This window comes from Perca fluviatilis, chromosome 12, assembly GCF_010015445.1.
Source record: "Perca fluviatilis chromosome 12, GENO_Pfluv_1.0, whole genome shotgun sequence".
Classification (NCBI taxonomy): Eukaryota; Metazoa; Chordata; class Actinopteri; order Perciformes; family Percidae; genus Perca; species Perca fluviatilis.
This window is the reverse complement of record NC_053123.1, coordinates 29,134,238-29,158,674: the sequence shown is the minus strand read 5'-3', so window position 1 is coordinate 29,158,674 and position 24,437 is coordinate 29,134,238. Positions and strand designations below refer to the sequence as shown.

At 42.1% G+C, this 24,437-nt stretch overlaps 1 protein-coding gene across 5 annotated transcripts in view; it reads left to right on the top strand.

The window, feature by feature from the left end:
• The window catches only part of LOC120569606 (diacylglycerol kinase beta), a 123,516-nt gene that overhangs the window by 71,971 nt on the left and 27,108 nt on the right, over positions 1 to 24,437 (top strand). For all 5 annotated transcript variants that reach the window (XM_039817539.1, XM_039817541.1, XM_039817542.1 and 2 more), the window contains one exon: positions 13,930 to 13,994. In XM_039817539.1, the coding sequence (XP_039673473.1) occupies positions 13,930 to 13,994 (65 nt within the window). The remainder of the gene's footprint in view (positions 1 to 13,929; positions 13,995 to 24,437) is intronic.

The following is a 24,437-nucleotide window of genomic DNA, read 5'->3' as shown; positions in this document are numbered from 1 at the left end:
AACAGGGAGCACCCGCTCGTATCCTATAACTCGCTGTGCTCCGCAACGAACACAAGTCTATCTATCGGCGCCTTCTCCATTTTTTCTTGTTGTTATGGAAAACAACAGGTCTCGCTGCTTCGCTTGTCATTGGTCAGCTGTCAAAAAAGCGCTTGATGAAGGGCGTTTTTTTTCAACTTCAAAAAGACGCTCTGAGCTGCAAAAAAGAAACGTTGGGGGTGGCGTTTAAAAAAACGCTTAGGACTTTTTTTGAAAACCCGGTTTACTCATAATGTAAAACAGATGCTGACGCCAGGTGTGAACATTGCCTTACTCGCCTACCAGCACAGCAAATAAACGCCATCGTATCAAACTTGTAATTAGGAGCACGGTGTATATTCAGAGCATTCTCATGAATGGGTTTGAATGGTATCGTACGAAAACGTATGCACAATTCGTATGATATCCTACGAATTTACAGCGACCGCTGTCTGGTCACGTGACGACCGCTTACGTGGTCTTTACAGTTAAATTTACCCGAGAAAAGGTGACTGTGAGCCGGATACAGAGCACCGCGAGGGGACGGTCCTTCCAGCAGCCGTTGCAGTGAAGTTTAGCCGACAAAAGGCGAAGGTCATGCTGCGACGACAGTTAAGTTTAGACACCAAAATGAAAAAAAGTGTAACACTATGTTACTTTTACAGGTTGTCTCATTGGAACTACAACTCGCGCTACCCGGCGCGAGTTATGAGACCTGAGACAACCCGAGACAACCTGTAGGCGGACCGTCCCCTTACAGGTTGTCTCATTGGAACTCCAGCTGCAGCTAAAAGTTACATAATGTTGCTTTAAAACACCGGTCGTAGTACTCCCAGGACACAAACACCTGTGTCCTGGGTGAAAGTCTTGCGCTTTCCCCTTAACTTCTTCCACGAACACGAACTCCGCTCCCTCGCTGTGTTTTTAGGACCCAACCGTCCACCCCGACCTCGTCCCTATGCGGATCTTCGTGGTATTATACAGCAGCAGTCAATGTGGGGCATACAGTAATTAATACGTGGAATACATACAAATTATAGTGCATTGCTTTTCATAGCTGTATGTACGAATGGTTCATTAGAACAGCCTGGTGTATTTCAGGCTGTTAAACTCAGTGTTTTGCCAAACATCGAGATGAATCATCACCATATCAGAAAGTAGGTGCCATCTGATGTTTTTTTTTTTAACATTTAAGCACCATTAAGCTGATGACTAAAAATATCAGTCAAACTCATTAGATATACAGTACATATGGCCATAAATAAACAGAAGTGGCACATGAGTGAAGAGGACATATGTGCGCAGCTAGACGTTAAAGGGGTTTTGGCGAGAAGAGGATGAACCACAGGGATGTTATGTAACTGCCCCCCAACTGATATCTGCATACAGTATGTCAGTGTAAACACCAAGGTTATAATAGTTCACTAAAAGTAAACTAAAAACTAAAACTAAAAAACGTTTTAATGAACTGAAAATTCAAATGAAAACTAGACTTTGAACAAAATATAGAATAACACCAGCTTTATCCTTTTAACGTGTGAAGCCGCGTCTGTTTTCCTCGGGTTGGGCCAGCGCCACGATGTTTCACGGCCGCTAAACAAAGCGACAAAACGCCGAGCCTTTTCGAGAGCCACGGTGACAGATGGCTGAGTATCTGGCAGCGCATGACACCTGAGCAAACCGATCTCTGACTCACGCCAATGAGGTAGCCATTAGTAACCCTCAAATCTGGTTTACTAACCATACAGGGTTTGCATTTCCTGCCACTCCATTACAGACCTTGCTGCTCAGGATTTGGTTGCTGTGGAGACGGGAGGCTGGCAAGGCCGAATCTGAAAAGCTTGCACAGTCATCTGTCCTTTATCTCACCGACTTAATTGTGGATGACACAGTGTGGAGCATGTGGCTGGCTCAGCCATGGCACTCAGAACTGTAAATCAGAAGTGAATTCTGTTTCAATCCATTCCCATATTTAATATTTAGATAAGAATTTATGGATCCCCAGGGCCAAAAAATAAGTTTACAAATATTCTGATGAGTATTTAATAGGTTCTGTCATTAGCAGGAGCAACTGGCTGTAAAAGCATTGGGCTCACTGTAAGGGGCTGGCAGTAGGCTGCATTCACACACACTGCGGCGTCAGATGGTCCGGCAAAAACAAGGTCTTTTCATTCATTTTCGATGTGGGTAGTGCGATAAGGCAGTGGTGGCGTGGTCCGTAGGGAGCCAGAAGAAAACGCAGCGGCCTGCTGCAAAAAGTTGAGACGGATTCAACTTTTAGAGAGATGCAACCCGGCTTCACGCTGCAGTGGCAAATCATGTAACCGGCGATCAGACTTGGCAGTCTGTTTTGAGGCGGTTGTGTGAGAGTCCCGTACAGGAAACAGGGAACATCACTGCCTCTATCGCTGCCACAAGAAAGTTTTTAAAGGTCCCATGGTCCCAAAATTTCACTTTATGAGGATTTTTAACATTAATATGTATTCCCCCAGCCTGCCTATGGTCCCCCAGTGGCTAGAAATGGTGATAGGTGTAAACCGAGCCCTGGGTATCCTGCTCTGCCTTTGAGAAAATGAAAGCTCAGATGGGCCGATCTGGAATCTTCTCCTTATGAGGTCATAAGGAGCAAGGTTACCTCCCCTTTCTCTGCTTTGCCCGCCCAGAGAATTTGGGCCACCCATGAGAGAGAGAGAGACATCATGGCTTTCAAACGAGCAAAGTGGCAGTTGGTCAAGGCCACACCCCCACCCTCCACCTTGCCCCCCCCTCTCTCCTCCTCAATAGCTACAGACACAGAAATGGCACATCCTAAGGAAAGCTCATTGTGGGACTGACTCTAGTGGCTGTAATTCTGCACCAAGGCTGAATTTCGGGAAAGAGACTTCAGATACAGTATTAGGGGACCACTAAGGTCTATATAAAAGAGACTTCAGATACAGTATTAGGGGACCACTAAGGTCTATATAAAAGAGACTTCAGATACAGTATTAGGGGACCACTAAGGTCTATATAAAAGAGACTTCAGATACAGTTTTAGGGGACCACTAAGGTCTATATAAAAGAGACTTCAGATACAGTTTTAGGGGACCACTAAGGTCTATATAAAAGAGACTTTAGATACAGTATTAGGGGACCACTAAGGTCTATATAAAAGAGACTTTAGATACAGTATTAGGGGACCACTAAGGCCTATATAAAAGAGACTTCAGATACAGTATTAGGGGACCACTAAGGTCTATATAAAAGAGACTTCAGATACAGTATTAGGGGACCACTAAGGCCTATATAAAAGAGACTTCAGATACAGTATTAGGGGACCACTAAGGTCTATATAAAAGAGACTTCAGATACAGTATTAGGGGACCACTAAGGTCTATATAAAAGCATCCAAAGAGCACCACGTCATGGGACCTTTAAACACTGTGAGGGTAAAAAAAACCCACAAAGTTTCAGTATCAGCTGTTTCCTGCAACATGCTCCCAGCTGAAAAAAAAAATTGTAAAATAAGGAGTAACACAACGGCACATTTCAGAAATTGGGCCATTTAAGTGACACTCCCACCGCCGCACAACCCGCGGCGAATCGCCAGATCGCTTACTTTCTTCTGAAAGTGCTCTTGGGATAGCCAAACGAATATATGTGAAGCCTCTGCCTCCTTTTTTTAGCTTCATGTGGCTCCATATCATTTTATACTGTGCATTTTATAGCTTCACCAGTTACAGGATAGGTACAGATACAGTTACAGATATTTTCCTTGTTTTAAAATGGTATGTGGGTATTGATTTAGTTGCAGATACTAAAATAATACTTTCAAATACTTTCTGCTGAATTAATAAAAACATTTCATTTACAAATAACAGCGGTGGGTTTAAGCATCTGTGTACAGGTCGGTGTCGGTTCTTAAAGTGCTTCCATTTGACCTGCAGCCTGGAAAGAATTTGAGAGACGGAAATCACACCATGTCAGCAGCCATTAAAGATGCCACCTCATGTTGCAGTGAGGAAGCTGATCCCTCTGCAGCGCGTGTCGGTGTGCAGGAGTTTCTGTGGATGGGTGCGCAGGCGTAAATGTGTACCGTATGTGCGTGCACTTGAATGTGCGTGCCTCGTCTTAATGGCAAAATCCTAATGTGCACCGCAATCCCTGGCTGTGCCATTGGCCAGGAGGGTGAAGACGACCCTGGGCCTCTTCTGATGGACATATAAGTCGCGAGCTGCTTCTTTCGCCTGATTGGCAGAAGCTGCACCACGGCAACTAACATGAAGAGGTTAATGCAGTTCACCGCAGCCCTCTTGAATCCTAGTGCAGATAGGATTTCAGTTGGATTGTTCTTGAAAAAACAATCTCACCACAAGGTTGGTTTAGTGTGTGTTCCGGACCTTTCACTTATTGTCACACAATTCAGATGAAAAGTCTTAGTTTAAAGGTCTAATGTGTGGGAATTTCTCCCATCTAGCGTTGAGATCATATATCGCAATCAACTCTCTCACACCACGCAGTTCAGGCCCTGTTTACACGATGACGCTCTCGGGTGAAAACGAAAAAATATTTTATCGGATGTGCCTTTCGTTTATACGGCGACGGCGTTTTTGGGGCTTAAAAACGCAAAAAAGTGAAACCACCCTCCAGAGTGGAAATCTTAAAAACGCTCCACCGTCGCGTTACCGTCTAAAGGGTAAAAACGCAAAAGTCTGAAGACAGCGGTGTGGAGAGAGACGAGAAAAAGGCGTCTGTTGTTACGGAGTAGGCTACAGAAATTATAGGCTCCTGTTAGAATTTCAATGTAATGGCTCAATATTTAAATGATTTCAACAATGTGGATAAGGTTGTTATAGTTCGATGACGATATGTAGGCTATTCATTTGAGCCAGAGCAGGCGACAACGTTACGGATGAAGAGAGAGAGAGAGAGAGAGAGAGAGAGAGAGAGAGAGAGAGAGAGAGCGAGTGGCAGCGGTCAGCGGGCAGAGGTCAGCGGTCAGCGGGTAGAGGAGGGCCCGCTACCTCTCGCTCTCAAGCAGCGGCTGAAGGTATTGGCTCAGGGTATTGGTAGTGCTCCCGTGGGTGCTGTGTTGTGGCTTATCACGGTCAATTGTGCCGGTCATCATCAGACAAACATGCAACTCCACCTCCTCGTCTTTCCAGCTTTTGTTGTTCGCTTTGGCATGTTTTGGTTTCGCGCTACTAAGGAGAGAAGTAGAATGAATGTTCTACCCAGGTGGGTGCCTTGGTGGTGTTGTGTGGCAGTGCCACCTAGTCACCTGGAGTGCATACTACATCGAATTTCACACACTTTTGCGTCACCATATGCACGCAGATTTCCCCTCCATAACGCTTGTCTAAACGCAGAATAAAAAGTGATAACGCAACGCCACTTTTGTGTTTTCTCTTCAGATCGTTTCCGTGTAAACATAGCCTCAAAGTACGTATTACAGCTACGGTAGCCTTCACGCTTCAAAAAGCCGGTCTCTTGCTCTTTTCAATATCCTTTTGCTTTTTCTGGGCAAAGAAGAAGACTCATGTTCCTGAAATTTGTATTTTGAATACGTGTGGTCCTCCATGTTTCCTTCTTCAAACTTGCCGGGGCCAGGAAGCTACGATACCCATTAGCAGCATTAGCAGCACCTGTGAGTTTATCATGTGACAGCGAAAACGCGAAAGGCGGAGCAGTATGTCCTGTATGTCCCTTACAGGCTAATGTATTTCAAGATGGTGCATGAATATGGAGCGTCTACCCCAGTTCATGCGAATGCAAATGTAAAATTTTAAGCCAATAGGAGTACTTGGAATTGATGGTGGTGGTAAATATTCATGAAAAAGGACACGTTTGTGAACGGGCAACACAGATTTTGAGAATGAACAACTAAACACGTTACACACTGTCCTGTTATTCAGACATTGGTGGCCTAAATAATAACAGACGTGTCCCAGGGAATCCACTGCTCTCTGTTTTATAAACTCCCATCAGTGAAGAAGCATTGAATGACGCTAACACGCTATATGTAAAGTGTTTTGCTGGATATTCATTTATTCAGCCTGCAACTGGAATACATGTAAATTAAAACTATAGGGAGAGGCTATTTGTCAGATTATTGCTGTTGAATATTGTTTTAACCTCTCTGCCCACGAGGGGGGGAATTGTTTTTGTAGACTGATCTATATGAGAAGAATCTCCTCTTGTGCCGTATTCAAAGCACACGGCAATGTTACAAGGTCTTCTTCAGACATGAGACCAACATGTTAAATTGCCATCAGATTAACCTAAAGGGATTGCATGTCTTTTATTGAGCACTCGGACAAACAGGAGGAACTGCTGAGTGGTGCTAAACTCAGATCTGTGCAATGGTTGGCAAGTGTTAACCCTAACCCACCAGGTCACTTCATCAGATCAGAACTGTTCATGGTTTTGTTAAAGTAAGTGTACTGAGACAAAGGCCCTATTAAATGTAACGCTGTCCTGAACAGACTCTTGTTCAGGAGAACAGGCAAAGCAACAAGGCACAGAAAGTTTGCATATAAAATGGTGTGTGTGTGTGTGTGTGTGTGTGTGTGTGTGTGTGTGTGTGTGTGTGTGTGTGTGTGTGTGTGTGTGTGTGTGTGTGTGTGTGTGTGTGTGTGTGTGTGTGTGCGCGCGCGTGTGTGTGTGTGTTTGTGTGTGCGTGCGTGTGTGCGTGTGATGAAGTAGCGCTGGCACAGACTGAAGGTCAGGGGAAGTATCAGTGACAGGAAATAAGCGCCTGCCAGGTTCAGGCCAGGTTACCACGGTAATGAATGACCGTGCTGAGTGACACCTGGCTGGTCTTAAAGACAAGAGGAGCGGCGCTCATAACACACATGTTTTTCCTGCGTTTATGTCCCCTAAAATGTCTGACCCTGGCTGTAGCGACTTGTATCTGTGCATAGTTTGTCACAAGAGAGGTGTTATTACATCCCTCTCCTGAAGGGGGAGATGTCTGTGCACTTCCCTGAAATCTGAGATTCAATCGTACCCAGGAAGCGATATTTTTTTTCCCCACTATGGCCACCTTCAATAGCTACTATTGGCTAATTTTATAGCATTTGAAAAAGAAAATGTATTGCTGCTTTTTTAACTCACAAATAGGTAACATGTCATATAAATTAGGTTTATTGACTATGTATAAAAAAAGCATCAAAAGCTCAGAAAAAAAGCTGAAAAAAAAGGACAAGGACGACAAGTTGATGGTCGACGGGAAGACAACACAAAGGTTAATGTGGGAAAACCATGTTAATATTATTATGTAGTATTTTTACATGCTTTAAAACGGGTGAAGGGGGGGGGGGGACTTAAGTGTGTCTCTATGACATCAAATATTCACGACTAAATTAGCAACATCAATACCCATCTTTATTCTTTCATGCATTACATAATGTTGCTGTCTTTCACAGACTGAAAAAAAACAACAGTTAGCTTCTGTTTTGACATAGACAAACAACAGCAACATGGATGGGAAGAGTGGAAAAGTAAAAGTGCTGTTAATTAAATAAAAGAAATACCTTAATTTAAATTAAATTAAAATAAATGTTTAAATACCTTACCTACCTACAATACTCAAACTTTATTTATAACAAATGAAAGCCCATTTATGACAGGAAAAAACTAAAAAAACACTGAAAATAAGCATGCATGATCAATATAAATAAGTCAAAATTACACAAAATTCTTTCTTTGGTTTGGTTTAGTATATAAGTATTTTTATAATGCCAAACTTTTCATTTCTTTTTCTTTTTTTTCTTGGCAGAAAAGGTCTTCCATAATAATTGTAGTAGTGTAGGTTCTTTGTTATAGGAAATATTAGTATAAAACCCTTTTAAAATCATAGACAGTGCCTATTTAGCTTGCTCTCTATCGTGCATGCTAACCTGAGCTCCTGGTATAACAGAATAATAATAAAATTAGAGATTTGAGGCTGGCTATGACATTTCTCTTTGACATTAAGCTAACCAAGCCCCTTACCAGAGGCCAGTGAAACAAAATACTTGGGAGGGGGACTGACAACCTATTTCTCTGCTGTGGGTCCCACTGAGGTGACATTTTCCAGCCAGCGTTTTTGTTGTTTTTTTGTTGTTTTTTCGTTGTTTGTCTCTCTCTTTCCCCTTCCTACTTTTCACATCACCCATCTAATAGCACCTCCTCTCGCCCCCATGCACCATGTGCAAAACTTCAAACGGCAAGATCAAAACAACCTTCATCGCACAGGCAACTATAGGCGAAGGCAAATGTCACATATTGTTACAGACAGATTTTTTCGTGGGGGACAGAATGCATAAAAGCGGTACTGGTCAGTGATTGCCTGCAGCAGGGGACAGAGAGCAGATTTAGTGACATCAAACAGCCCGTCATGTTTTGGGAAGCCACTTTGTGTCACTGCCTGGCCCTGATCCACACGCTGTGCTGGATTCGCTGCCCACATTGTTTCAAAATCAGTGAAAACATAACTCCCTGTTTTGTTCACACTTGACAAGCCTCCTCAGGCAAACTATAAAAAAATAATAAAAAAGTTTTTTTTTGCATTGCATGCTTGTTGTTGCGATGAGTAACCTTGCCATGAGAATCAGCTTTTTAGTTTAAGCTCTGCGGGGCGACGTTAGTCTCATGTGTCTTCACCTGAGATGTCTCCTCACTCCCCTGGTTCCAGTATCAAATTCTCCGCCAGTTTAAAGCAGCAGATGCAGCTCTATTTTAAGATCTCATATTTGCTGATGCTGTGAGATCTCAGAGTCTGGTTTAGGAGGTGCATTGCAGCAGGCCCGGTCAGGTCGCTCTCGTGAACCATTCGTACATATAGCTACGAAAAAGTATTGCACTGTAATTCGTATGTATTCTACGTATTTGTTACTGTGTGCACCTCATTGACTGCCGCTGTATAAGAGTGTTTTGGTCATAAAACAGAGGGGGGAGAGCATGTATAGCACTAATGGATGGTACTGAGGGTGACAAGTGAGGACACGTTTAATTGCACGCGTCCACCTGTCTTGTCACAACCTTCCGTTCTCCTTGTTGCAGAGTGTTGAAACACCTGGACAGGCAGGCAGGGTGCCAGGCTGCCAACACAGATGTGTTTTTTTCCCCTTCAGAGTTGCATGATGCTTGACTTTGGTGTGAATACACACTTCTTTTACTAACCCACACACACACACACACACACACACACACACACAAAGAGGGTATAACAGATCAGTTATCTGACTATGATGCCCTAGTTTTATTAGGAAATGAAATAAAGCATAGGCCACATACACTTCCAGGAAAGTGGAGACGCATGACACAAAACACTTGTTGCCTCTTAAACAGCAGCTTGCTCATTTTCCTGCTACATCCTGTTAGCAGCTTAGCGCTTGGTGACGAGCCAGGTTGGTAATATTAGCTTACGGTGTGGAGTTTAAAGATGTCACATTGTGTCATTTATATGTACTGATATTTATTTTTAGGCTGTGTACCACTTTCACGTTCAACATTTTTTTCTTTTTTTTCATTATGAAATGTATTAAATATGGGTAGTAGTTTGAGCAGAGTACTCGTATCTCCAGCTGTAAAACTTATGCTCACGGTAATAATTGTGTATGAAAGTGTACTGTATTAGAGTTTTTCTTAAAATGAGCTGTGAGTTGGGCGCCTGGTTAGCTCACCTGGTAGAGCAGGTGCCCATACAGTTTATAGAGGTTTACTCCTCGACGCAGCAGCTGCAGGTTCGACTCCGACCTGGGGCCCTTTGCTGTGTGTCATCCCCCCCCTCTCTCTCCCATTTCATGTCTAAGCTCTCCTATAGAAATAAAGACCTAAAATGCCCCAAAAATAATCTTAACCCACCATATCAGAAATTTGGGTTTCTTTCAACCAAATTGTCAAAGACAATAACGTGGATGGTTCCATACAACTATTACTCTTCACAAGTAAAATAAATGATCAGTTCACTACTTTCATTGCATTTGGGTATTTTATTCAATTCTATTCTCTTTTCTATTTGAAAAAAAAGAGTGAAAAAATGTCGGAAGAATCTTCAAAAATGGCAGGAAAAAAATCGGCAAAACCATCGGAAAAAGTGACCAAAAACTTGGAAAAAAGTGACAGCAACATCGGGAAAAGTGAAAGTGTGTCGAAAAAAGAACAACAAAATGTTGAAAAGTTAGAATTTAAAATTTTGACCCAGAAAAACAAAAAGTTGCATGGGTGACAGGAAGTCAACACAAAAAAAATAAATAAAGAGTTAATCAGGAGGGGATTGGTGGATACTCGCTGTGAATTCTCGGGACAATTCCCAGCTCTACTCACACATGGGCTCAATCGGACATTACATGGACTTTATACTTGGGAGCTGGCAGGCGGAAGGCTGTTTATTGTCCAGTCCAACTGATTCAGACATTTGCGTTGTCACATACAGATCCTTGCGGGATAAGTTCAGGGTTGCAATGCATGTGTGATATCAAATTACATTAACTTGATCGAGGCCCAATTAGTTAAATTGTAAAAACCACTTACTTAAATTTGAAGGCTAATTCATCCCCCCTGATTTACGAGTTATTGCTGCATATGAGAACTGCATATTTGATTCCTGTATCAATATGAGGTATTTGTATAGCAAGACTCACTAAATAGTTTCTCTCTCCACGTGGATTTCGCACAGACAATAGCTTTTTGTTATAACTGTAGCCAGTTACGAGTTATATATAGATTTTCTTCATACAGTTTAGCAGTTAATTTGTTTTTCTGGGTACTCCATAATCATGTCTTCATGTCCTTATCGTCTTTACGCATTAACTGGTGGAAGTAAGTCGGGTTGTGTCATGCGTCTTGTCTCTGTTAAGCACTTTAAGCAGAGCCAGATGATGTAATTATACAATAACAGTCCTTAACTCGGCCTTCATACGTTAACATCATTACTGACTCCACCGTCAGAGTGACACTCTCCATCCTCCGTGCTCTGGTGCCATGTACCATCTCCGTCACATGTACATTTACGTTAGCTATATCACTTCCTCGGATGTATAGTCGATATAATCTCTGAGTCCATGCATCTTGGACTTATTTTATACGTACAGTGGCTGTTTATCTGCGAAAGGCAGATCACATCCTCAGGCCTGAGTGGAGAAGAAGCAGCTCTGGTCAAACTCAACTTGCAGCCAAATGAAGGCTGCTCGGTTTAATTGATCACATCCACTGAAAGCTCAAGTGTCCAGAGCACCGCTGCGTGTGTGTGTGTGTGTGTATATGTGTGTGTGTGCTGTATGCCTACATGCTGTGAAGCGGTTTGAAGGATGTTCATGATATTCTTGTGCGGTTGAGAAGGGTTTCCGCGGGGTCTTAAAAAGTCTAAAAAAGTCTCAGTTTTCAAAATCAAAAATTTAGAAATTTTAAATTCGCTGAAGTATTGTGTTCTAGGTCTTAAATCATTTTAAACAGATCTTCATTTTCCTACGTCAATGCAACGCTACCTCTAATGCTCTAATGCTGTTTGTTTTTTTTATTCTGTGGTGTTGTAGTTCATTCAGTCGCTAGTCCAAATATAATTCACTGTATTACGACTACAAATGAGACCAACATGCAACTTCTATTGCAGCCAATCCAGACACCAGTCCTATAATGCCAATGAGGAAATGGGGGAGTTGTTTCAGACAGTGTTTCCGGACTCTGACATCTGACTGTTTTCGATGTTGTATAAAGGTCTTAAATTTCATTCATAATGGCCCTAAAAAGGTCTTAAAAAGTCTTAAATTTAATAGCGTACATTTCAGACTGGAGCTATGTTGGAGGTGTTGTAAAATTGCCAACACGTTAAGTAACGAGGTGCATGTCTGATGGGAGCTTTAAATCTAAATGCTTGTCATTTATCTGACTTGTGACAGTTTAGTATTATGAAGCAAGTTAATGGTTTTAAAAGGTGAAACCTCTGTAATGTAGCATTATTCGAGAATCTTGTGACTATCGAGCATTTCTGTGATGAATGAAAAATCTAATTGCCCGCATGGCATGGCATGTAGACCATTGATTACGCTGTTGTGACAGCGTGATCCCCCCGGAGGCGTTTGTGTCTGTCTGTAAGCAAGGTCATACTGAGGCTGCTCTTGTGACGGATCAGGGCTACAGTCACCTCTGCCCCAGAGGTCAGGGGTTAAACCATGGGGAGGGGAGGGCAGGGTCCGGCCTGAGCTGGATCAACTTGTGACCTTTCGTTCAACGCTGCTTTGTGTCATAAGCCAAAGCTCCACTCTTCTTAGTGTTTTACGCTGTCAACGTTCTTGTTGTCTTCCCGTCGACGGTGCAACTTTTTGTTTTTCTGGGTCAAAAACGTTTTGGTCGTCTTATTCGACACCTTTGTCACTTTTCCTGACGTTTTTTTTTTTTTTCCTATGTTTTTGTCGATGCGCTTTGCACTTTATATGACGTTTTTGTCGCTTTTTTTCCCCAACATTTTTGTCACTTTTTTTTTGCCTTTATTTTGAAAGGACAGCTAGGTAAGAAAGGGGAGAGAGAGAGAGGGAAGACATGCAGGAAATCGTCACAGGTCGGATTCGAACCCTGGACCTCTGCGTCGAGGCATACATCTCCAAGTATATGTGTGCCTGCTCTACCCACTGAACCAACCTGGCCACTATGCAATGTTCTTTTATCTGTTTTTCTTCAAATGCTATGAAATTGAATAAAACACCCAAATTCAATTAAAGTACTGAACTGATCATTTACTGAACTGAATCTACTTGTGAAGAACGTTGTATGGAACCATCCACGTTTTTTTTTGGACACTTTGTTTGAAAGAAACCCAAATTTCTGATGTGGCAACTTTCTGAAAATGGGTCAAATTTGAACCGAGGACAACAGGAGGGTTAAGACTGAAGTATTGCAGTGCATGACGATGCGTTGCAATACGACTACTACAACAAGCTTGTTGTGGTAGTTTGGGCCAGAAATACTTTCCAGTTAGCTCAAAATGATGTACTGTACTTGTTCACCACTGTCAGTTTGGGATTGTGGACACGTGTGCCTAGGTGGGAAAGTCCAATGTCACACATAAATATGGTACATGTATCGGCTGATTATTTTCCTGAATTTCCCAGACATCCTCTGTTTTTCTTCTTTTCTCCATCTAACAGTCCAAAGATTTTTACTACAGTTACTATACGGCAAAGGAAAGCAGCAAATCATCGCATTGAAGAAGCTGGAACCAGAGAATGTTTGGCATTTTTGTGATTGCACTTATTCAAATTGATTGTCAGTCAACTGATTGATCATCATCTAATCCTTTTAGCTTTAGGACGTATGTTAAGTCAGCCTGGAGATTGAACAGAGAAGTAACTCTTTGATGCAAAAGACAGCCACAATGGAATATGAGAACACTAACGTTTGATGTTTTCCTTTATTTACACCTCCAAATATTTGCTTTTCATAACTGCACTAAGACTGGGCCACCTGAGGCTTTCCCTTGCTTCATTGGGCTTCGATGTAGAGTTGCAGAGCACTGAAATCCAATCCACAAGCTCGACAGTAATGGTGGTGACTCCAATGTTTAAACCAGTTAGCTAAAACTACATCAGGAAAGGGGTGGACAGAGGTCAAAACTGGACCGTACCACTAACCAGGACTCTCTCAGACATGGGCAGAAGACAAAATTAAAATCCCGTGCTTGCAGACGCTTGCAGCTACACAGATGCAGAGAGAATAATTTGGGCTTTGAGAAAAACACCATAATTGGCCTTTAATTCACTGAACACATTTGGATGAATGTCTTGTTTTTTAATGCAAGAATGCTTGTTCTAAAAGGGAGAGATGGCTGAACATAACTGAAGTGTAACATATTTTCACGTTTACCTTAGTATTTGACCTACAGCAGGCTGTGATAATGTGTAGGTTTAACTGAAGTCCTGCAGCTAATGGTGTCTCTTCTTTTCTTTGCTGCAGGATGCCTCCATCGCCCATCGCTTTCACCTGATGCGAGAAAAGCACCCTGAGAAGTTCAACAGCAGGTGAGAGAAAAGGACATTTTAAAAAGCACTGAGCCGTCGATGAGGCGGATACTGTTATTTCAGAAAGACTGATAGCCTTCCCTGCGCCGACGTCCTGACACCATTAGCTAGCGAGCAACCTCACAACCAACTGGTGACCTCGCACTTTAATCTGGAAATCCGATATCACACCGGGCCGCAATCGTCAGCAATCAATAAGAACAAAACTCGCCTGCATAGTGGAATCAATATATTGGCTGTGCCTCGATTGTGTTAAAGCTGAACTGAGCTATGATGTGAGAGGATGTGAAGGCCAACTGGGCCGGAGCCATGGTCTCCATGGTTTCCATAGTCCAGACACAAATGTTTGGAATGGCAATTATTAGTTGTGTGTTAAAAAAGCAAGGTAAAGGAACTGTTAAAAAGTAAAATGGGGAGTACATTGTCTCAAAACAGGGCTGTTACATTGCAAGAGAGTTCAAATGAAGACTGAGGACAGTGGTGATGTAAATGGAGGTTTACGTCAGTCTCAAAGCAGAGAAGTGATCTTCAAATGGCAGACAATTGTTACATGTATATATAGAAATAGAAATACGTTGCACTGCAAGTTAAGAATGTTAAATTCAACCTGGTCACATCAGCAAGAGACCTTTTGGGACATGGAATCTGTTAACATTACTGGCTTCATCTGTCTATTAAAAAGCCCCTCGGTTATAAGTTTGAAGTCTCAAATGTAATCTGAGATCATTTTGATTTGTTGAACATTATATTTTTTATTTTTTTTATCAAATATGACAAAGCCCCTCCAGAGCCATTATACAACTCTATTGTTGAGTACTACTCCTCGTGGGGAATAAACTGATCTTCATGTGTAAAATCAGCAGAGTTTCCCTTTAAATGTCGTATAATTTTTTTTTTAAACAGGCTCGCCCCCCTGGATATCTATCTCATAAATCAGGAAGTGTGTGTGTGTTGGGGGGGGGGGGCTGTCTTTGAAATATCGGGTTTCCTAGGTACTTTGGTTCACCGGCGTTGACTGCGGTTCACTTTTTGCTGCTTCCAACGTTACATGATTGCTGCATATACCAACAAAACTTTTCTTCCCTTCTGCTGGAGCACGAGCAGATAGCTGACAAAAAGGTTGAGGAAAAAAAGGCACTACCATGACTGGCTCTTCCGTGTCTACCCTTTCCCAATAAAAGCCATTTTGCAGACACTAAATATCACTAATTAAGTTGGTGTGAGCTGTAAATTCACCATTTCTAAACAGAGGCAGAACATAACGTAATCGTAACGTGCAGAAAGGTTGGGCAGTGTGAGACTGCGAGACTATCTCGGCGCTGACCAGGCAAAGACAAACCTCTAGTAAAGTGCTCATATTATGGTCATTTCAGGTTCATAATTGTATTTAGAGGTTGTACCAGAATAGGTTCACATGGTTTAATTTTCAAAAAACACCATGTTTATGTTGTACTGCACATTGCTGCAGCTCCTCTTTTCACCCTGTGTGTTGAGCTCTCTGTTTTAGCTACAGAGTGAGACATCGCACTTCTGTTCCATCTTTGGTGGGAGTCGCACATGCTCAGTACCTAGGTAAGGACTACTAGCCAGTCAGAAGCAGAGTATGAGGGCGTGCCCTGACAGTACCTAGGTAAGGACTACTAGCCAGTCAGAAGCAGAGTATGGAGGCGTGCCCTGACAGTACCTAGGTAAGGACTACTAGCCAGTCAGAAGCAGAGTATGGGGCGTGCCCTGACAGTACCCTAGGTAAAGACTACTAGCCAGTCAGAAGCAGAGTATGAGAGGGTGCCCTGACAGTACCTAGGTAAGCACTACTAGCCAGTCAGAAGCAGAGTATGAGGGCGTGCCCTGACAGTACCTAGGTAAGGACTACTAGCCAGTCAGAAGCAGAGTTTGAGGGTGTGCCCTGACAGTACCTAGGTAAGGACTACTAGCCAGTCAGAAGCAGAGTATGAGGGCGTGCCCTGACAGTACCTAGGTAAGGACTACTAGCCAGTCAGAAGCAGAGTTTGAGGGCGTGCCATGCTAGCAGCTAGGCGAGCATTATAACGTGTGTTCCAAAGTGACCACGTCTGTCTCTGAAGTAAAGGCTGGACTACAATAGAGCTGTTTGGAGCCGTTTGTGAACAGTGTTTTCTGTTGGAGATGGTAAGTCCCTTGGGGGGCTTTTTTTTTTTTTCTTTTTTAAACTATAACCCCCCAAAAAAAAAAAAAAAAAAACAAACAAAAAAAAAAAAAAAAAAAAAAAAAACACTTTATGTGCTGCTAACTTTTTTTTCTTTAAACCAAAAAAAACACACAAAAAAAAAAAAAAAAAAAAAAAAAAAAAAAAAAAAAAAAAAAAAAAAAAAAATTCTCATAACACTAATAACAACATCGGCAAAAAAAAATGAATCCATTCCATGTTTCAACGTTAAGGCTCTTATATACTGGACGCATCCAAGGTGGCGCACGCCATCGTGACATCAAAATGACATAATATCATGCCGGCCCGCCCGATTTATAGCACGCAAGCAGAAGTCGCGCACGGCTCTTTTTTTTCAGCGGCGCGCGACAAAGCGGAAACAGGAGGCCTGAACGAGTTCACCGACAACCGGATGCCAGGACTCTCAGAGTGACTGCAAGTCTCTCTGGTAAACTCACTGGGTTAAGATGAGTTCTTTTATGGTGAATGAAAGGCTTGATCCGACCAAGTAGGTCATCCAATCAAATCGAAGCATTGACAGCAATGCTGCTGCCAGTTCTGCCGTTGTTTACCTTTTTCTTCTTCTTCTAGTCCGTAGAAAGAGCAACGTCGGTAGCCTTTGCTCATTAGCACCACCTCTGTTCAGGAGCTGGGCTGCGTCTAGTATATAAGAGCCTTTAACCGTCAAGCCACTAAACCTGTATGGAAATGAACACGTCTGCTGAAGTGTTATAATGTTACTAATAAGTAGTAATTTCACCCTAGGGTCCTTTGCACCATGACCTCGAGCCAAAGGAAAAATTAATTCCCAAAGAATATCGCCGGCCTTGTCTTTAAAAAAAAATAAACATTAACAACCCTCATCCCCAAAAGCAATAACATCCACAAATATGAGTTGTTGGGGAAACACCACCTTTGATGTCTCCCTGCTTTCATTTCCAGCAGCCTTTGCTGTGGCCACACTTCTCACTGACGACTCATTCACATGCACACAGACAACAAACAGCAGTAGGCACACACCTTCAGTAGACAGCTACTGTAGCCCTGAGGTGAATCACTGCCGATGAGTTAAGGTGCTGTCTGTTGTCTTCGCTGTAGCCCGAGGCAGCGGGATGTTTGTGTGTTTGTGGATGTGGTAATGCTCACAGGTCAGAAAGCAGGTTTAGTGAAAAGTCTGTGTGTGTGTGTGTGTGTGTGTGTGTGTGTGTGTGTGTGTGTGTGTGTGTGTGTGTGTGTGTGTGTGTGTGTGTGTGTGTGTGTGTTAACCCTGAGATGAGGGAAACTCTGGATTTCCGTTTCAGAAAGGGAGGTGATTTAAACCTGAGAAAGAGTGCAACTCCAGCCCGTTTCATAAACTTAACTGAGTCTGTGAACCTAACCTGGTCGGGAGCAGGTTTTTTCTTCAATAAACCTGCGAGTTTCTCTCAGTCTCCTCCCTCTGACACAGCTCTCTTTAAAGCGTACCTCTCGCCAAAATGCAACCTAGGGTCTCTTTGTGAATGTAACCGAGTCAAACTTTCGTTTAAAAGCATAATTAGAACGGAAAACGCCACTTTTAAGATTTACCGTATTCTCGATTTTGGTCAAATGGCCTTTTGAATGGGAGTGCTAGGGGCACTACTATGATGGCATCAAAATTGCTATTTTTAAAACCCAAAGAAGGCTCGACACAAAATGAAAAACCTTTTATTTTTAGTAAACTCTGTGTACACAAACAATGTTGTCAATGCTGGAGTTCATGTGTAGAGCCCCTGGTGATACTTGGAGCACAGTCTCATGTTGTGTCGAGTCTTCTTAGTGTTTTAAAAATGTTGATTTTGATACTATACTTTCTCCTTATGACCTCATAAGGAGAAGATTCCAGATTGGCCCATCTGAGCTTTCATTTTCTCAAAGGCAGAGCAGGATACCCAGGGCTCGGTTTACACCTATCACCATTTCTAGCCACTGGGGGACCATAGGCAGGCTGGGGGAACGCATATTAATAAAAAAAAAAAATTTTCATGCCATGGGACCTTTAACTCTGAGTCAACCTACTGTTCTGTGCTGTTCTGGAACCGAAAACTCAGAGTTTCCCATCTCAGGGTAAATCAACTCAGAGTTCAGGGTTAGACTCAGAGTTTGTTAAACCTCCTTCCTGAAACGGGCCCCAGGTTTCCCAAAGCGAACCTGTATGCAAAGCGTGCACGCAGACCTGTACCAGTCATTTGCTTAAAAGCATCTCTGTGTATACTGTACACTGTGTGCCTTAAGCAACAACATGAGCACAAATCACTGAGGGCTCTGAAGGTTCGAATTCACAATTTAACAGTAACAGTGGGCAAAGACGAACACAACGTGTACTTTTACTGCATTAAAGTGTAAAAACCTGTTTTGTGGGCTACCGACTCACTTGGGAACCGAGTCTCTGCGCAGCTCTTGTATGTTTGGGCCGGTTCATGTTGTTTGCATGATGACAACAACATGTATGCCGCTGCCTCCCTCCACAGCTAATTAGCCTACTTCATTCTATAATTAATGCTTAAGTCTTCATCCCGAGCCCCATGTATTTTTTTTCCAGGATCACAGTCAGAAGGAAGAGAGGGTGATGAAAGATAAAAGAAAGACACCTCTTTGCTCTGGGGACTCTCTCTCTCTCTATCTCTTTGATCCATTAAACAGCCAACAGTTGAAAAGATGCAAAGCATTATGCGGAGAGACACACTCAGCACACAAACTGTAAACTCAGAGGTTAAACACAGTAAGCTATAGAGCTCTTTCTTCTCTACAAAACGTTCTTCACTGCTTCAAACTATTACATAACTTCTATTTTGCTGCATCGCCGTGTGAGCCACTCATGGCTCCGATCCAACTGCATTGACACCCAAAATAACATCTTTACAACAATAACACCATTTGTCTTCTGTTAGTTTTCCTCTTTTGTACTTCCACGGAGTAACAGACAGCTGATGGACAACTGTAACTGTTCTGTTGTTGTCTGACTGATGTTTTGGCACTGTAAATATCCGTCCTTTTTTTTTTTTTTTTTTGTTTGCTTTTGAAAGAAGTCAGTGTGTAGAAGGAGCTGTTTTTTTTTCTCTGCGGGCGTGCAGATGATACATCACCTTTGACCTAGTGAGAAAAGGCCCACAGCCACATGTAGCACTGAGTGCTCTATTGTCCTCCCTGCCACTCAACAGTCCCACATTGTCTGCATGTGTGTGTGTCTCTCTCACACATACTCACACCACACACCATCCCCCGCTTGTCTACTAGCGCATACGGCCTACCCCCTCAGTGTCACCCTCCTATTCCACGCCTGTTGGGACAGAGGGGATGTGTGACTCCTGACACCTCAACCCACCAGCATCTAATTGTCACAGTAGCCAGACCTCCAGGAGCCCAAAGCCCAGGTGTGACTTCTCACAGTGTGGACAATGCTGTCTTTCTGTTTGTGAATGTGTGTGTCGTCCCGAGTGAGGGAGTTTCAGAGAAGAACATTTGGATTTGGAAGTGTTAAAAGACGATGGGGGGAAAGAATAGTTTTTAGAAATGCATCTTTCTCTTCCGGGTTTGGCTCAGACCCCCAGGAAGTGTCTATCCTACTGTCTACATGATTCTCTTATATTGTCCATATTTAATGCTGGTCTCTAGACTTTATCCTGGCACTATTGGACTTATTTGCACTACCACCATGACACCCCCTCTCATAGAGCACCTTTCCATGCATACTGAATCCCAGGGTCAGTCCATGCCCTGTCACTGCAAACGTCTCATGCGTATACATCCCTTTGTACATTCATGTGGATTTTCTTTTAATGTCCATATTATTCATGTAGATTTGTTATTTTATCATCCTGTTTATGATGTACAGTATGTGTATGTTGTGTGTTTCTTTAAGATACTGGGACCTTGAATTTCCCCTTGGGGATCAATAAAGTATCTATCTATCTATCTATCTATCTATCTATCTATCTATCTATCTATCTATCTATCTATCTATCTATCTATCTATCTATCTATCTAAGTGTGCCAGGCTTTAAAGCCAATTTGACATAGCATTCGTGTCCGTGATGCCCTCTGGTCCAAAAAAAGTCTTCCCATAGACTTAAATTGGGAAAGAGAAGTCTGTATTTAGTGGATACTTTTTTTAATTTTTTTCACTATCAGAATTATTTGATCCATTCAGTCCCATAACATTTGGAAAGTCTAGAAGAGCCGCACCACTAAATCATTTTATCCCCATTGAAGTTAGCAGAGCGCTAAACTGGAAGTAGCCGGCTCGGCCAGCGGAGGCCTCTAGCGCGCCTGCTCTATGGTCCCAAAAGTGCAGAAGCAGCACCGATCATCCGGGTAATTAAATACATTAAATTAAATACATGGTTTTATTATACGTCCATGGTCTGGCCTCAAATCTACTGTACACTTGTGCAAACTAGGAGACATTTTATCTGAAGATACAGTACAGGCCAAAAGTTTGGACACACCTTCTCATTCAATGCATTTCCTTTATTTTCATGACTATTTACATTGTAGATTCTCACTGAAGGCATCAAAACTATGAATGGACACATATGGAATCATGTACTTAACAAAAAAGTGTGAAATAACTGAAAACGTTTTATATTTTAGATTCTTCAAAGTAGCCACCCTTTGCTTTTTTTGATAAGTCTGCAAACCCTTGGTGTTCTCCCAATGAGCTTCATGAGGTAGTCACCTGAAATGGTTTTACCTTCACAGGTGTGCCTTTTCAGGGTTAATTAGTGGAATTTTTTTCCCTTATTAATAAAAAAAGCAAAGGGTGGCTACTTTGAAGAATCTAAAATATAAGACATGTTTTCAGTTATTTCACACTTTTTTGTTAAGTACATAATTCCATATGTGTTCATTCATAGTTTTGATGCCTTCAGTGAGAATCTACAATGTAAATAGTCATGAAAATAAATAAAAAAACAAATTAAATGAGAAGGTGTGTCCAAACTTTTGGCCTGTACTATACATGCCGAACATGGCAATATATTACAAGACAAGATAGAAAATAAATCTAAACTTAAAGAGTACTATGTACACAATCGATTCCTGCCTGGCTCGTCCCAGAAGTAATATTTTGAAAATGTGACGTGTCTCAAAGAGAGAGGGGGAAAATGATCCTCGCTCTCTCTGCTTCCTGTTAGGCTGACAAGGATGGGCGAGCATGCGAGCAAACATTCACAACATGCATCGGAGGACTTCTTTTGTCATAAAAACATGCGTGCAAACAAGCTGACTCCTGCCATGACGCAAACACATGCACATAAACATGACCTCGGTTAAATATATTTTTTTCCACTGCTGAGATATAGACATCGATTTCTTTTTTTATACACTGAGTCATGACCTCTGACCCTATTCAACCGCTGAAATCTCTTCAATCAAATGACTGTTTTAGTTATTTTAAGTTCAGTTGTTTTAGTTAAGGAGTACAGTGAACGTGTTTTTAAAATGATTTTTTTTTATGCCCGGTGTTTTTTAAATGCGGTCACCATTAGCTCTGTTCATAAGCTGCTTTGTCAAGCCTAACGAACAAGGGGAGTGACACCTGATTGGATCATCCGAGATCAACACCTTCTTGACCTCTTTTCAAGAACACTCCTGGTGATGTTGTTTTTCCCCTTTAAGTATTCTGGTGATCAGGTCTGAGAAATGTTCTTTCTGTGTTTGTTCAGCCACAGTGACATCTATTTGTTACAAACAAACAGCTCCAACTGCTCCTAGAAAATTAAAAGCATCAGTTTCTCTATGCAGGGGGACTTTTTTTTACTGGAAAGTACCTACGGTAGCAAAGCAAACACAAAACCTATGATAACAGAAGATAATAGCTACGACTACGGTAATAGACTGAATTCATTTTATATACTTTCTTTTTTTTAACTGCTTATGAAACAGTCGCAATTTAATACTGACGCCTCTATATGACCGACATAAGCAAACGAAACCATCCTTTATTAATCCCCCAACGGGGAAATTCACACTGTTGCAACAGCAAGGGATAGGGGGAAAAGTACAAGACACAGATAAACAAACAATCAATACATATAAGTAAAGAGAATAAATAGCAAACTAAAAACTAAACAAAATATATATATAACAAACTAAAGTTTAATTGACACATTTTGGGCAAATCATTTAAGAGAAATCTTGGAAAAGAAACAGTCCGTAGACACTGCGACTGTTCTGTACGCTTTTGTTTGTTTTAAATAGAAATACAAATTAGATCACAAAAAAGAAACACTACCGCCTTTGTCCACAGGGGCCGCCAAATCAACACAAAATGAAAGCTCCTTGTAGTTGCTTTACATTCTTCAAGCTGATTATATACTAGACGCAGCTACAGCTAAATTAAGACTTTACAGTAATAACAATAAAGACAAGTATTGAGTGATTGTATTTTAAATGAGCACAAGTAAAGTAGAACTGACGTAACAGCTGTTATATATGTTAACGTACTGTGGAGGCTAACGGCAGATCGCTGCAATCAGCTAGCGGTTAGCCAAATTAACCGTTAGCTAAACTAACGTTAGCTTCCCGGTGGAGGCTAACGGCAGACCGCTATAATCACCTAGCGGTCCGCCGAATTAACCGTTAGCTACCGCTATAATCACCTAGCGGTCCGCCGAATTAGCTATTAGCTAACTAACGTTAGCTGGAGGCTAGCGTGTGAACATCTTGCGCATGCGCAGAACGGATCGTGCAGGTGGAAGCGGTGCCGTTATTCCAAGGTGGTGGTGGAATGAACGCAGCATTATCATCTGCGCCTACGTCATGGCATACGTGTCATCTTGCACATGCGCAGAACGGATCGTGCCGGTGGAACGGATCGGGTACTGACAGCTGTCTTCTCCTGAACAGCGGTGGCGCTAATGAGCAAAGGCTACCGACGTTGCTCTTTCTACTGACTAGAAGAAGAAGAAAAAGGTAAACAACGGCAGAACTGGCAGCAGCATTGCCGTCAATGCTTCGATTTGATTGGATGACCTACTTGGTCGGATCAAGCTCTTCATTTGCCATAAAAGAACTCATCTTAACCCAGTGAGTTTACCAGAGAGACTTGCCGTCACTCTGAGAGTCCTGGCATCCGGTTGTCGGCGAACTCATTCAGGCCTCCTGTTTCCGCTTTGTCGTGCGCCGCTGAAAAAAAAAAGAAGCTGTGCACGACCTTGGCTCGCGCACCATAAATCGGACATGCCGGCCGGATATTACATCATTATGACGTCACGATGTCGCGTGCCAGCTTGAATGCGTCAACTGTAAAAAACCCTTTAGGCTTTTAAAAAAAATACATATATTTGGTTATGTAAAAACATCATGTTTTTATGTTTGCTGTAAATGTTGTTACAGAGTGAACTTACTTACTTACTCCTCTTCGTCCCCTATGCATTTTTATTTGCATTCGGTCCCTGGCAGCATGTTGGTCCTCTCCCCATGACAGGTTCATCTCTCCCAGCTTTTGTGTCACAGTTCTGCGCCAAGTGGTTTTGGGCCTCCCAGGTTTTCTTTTGCCAGGTGGTGTCCATCTTAAGGCGACTTTTGTGATGCTGTCCTGCGCCATCCTCAAAACATGTCTTAGCCATCTCAGGCGTCTGTGCGTAATCTCCTTGGTGATGCTCCGGCTTCCCGTTTTCTTGTACAGTTCATTGTTGGAGATCCTATTAGGCCAAAATATTGTTTATCGTAATATTTGTCGGAGGCATCCATTATGGAACACCTCAAAACAGACATGAGGAGAATGGAAGACAGAGTGAACTGGACAAATATAATATGTCAGTCTACACAATCGGTAGTGGCAGATGCTTGGCGGTGGGGAAAAAATCTTAACTTCTAACTTCTGTTAAGGTGTAACAGTTGACCATAAACCATACTTTTTTTTTTTTCGATAAATGTCTCTTTACATAACCTTTTTAACTTAATATTACTTCACTTTTACTTATCTTCATTTCTTGAACTTTAGCTATGTTACTTTATAGACTTATTGACAATTAGTTTTTTCTTACTCAAATGTTTGCCTTAAATTTAACTGTGAAACAACTGCAACTTAACAATTTCCCTGAGGGGAGCAATTTTAAGCCCTTAACAGCATGTGTCTTATAGGCACATCCTAACTGACTTTACCTGATCAATAAATCATGATTATTGTGGAATTCAGCTGACTACACACCATCTACAGTAAAGGCATAAATGGAGATGTTACGCTGAGTTTTATCAATCAATATTTCATATGTTTCATGTGAACAATAAATCAA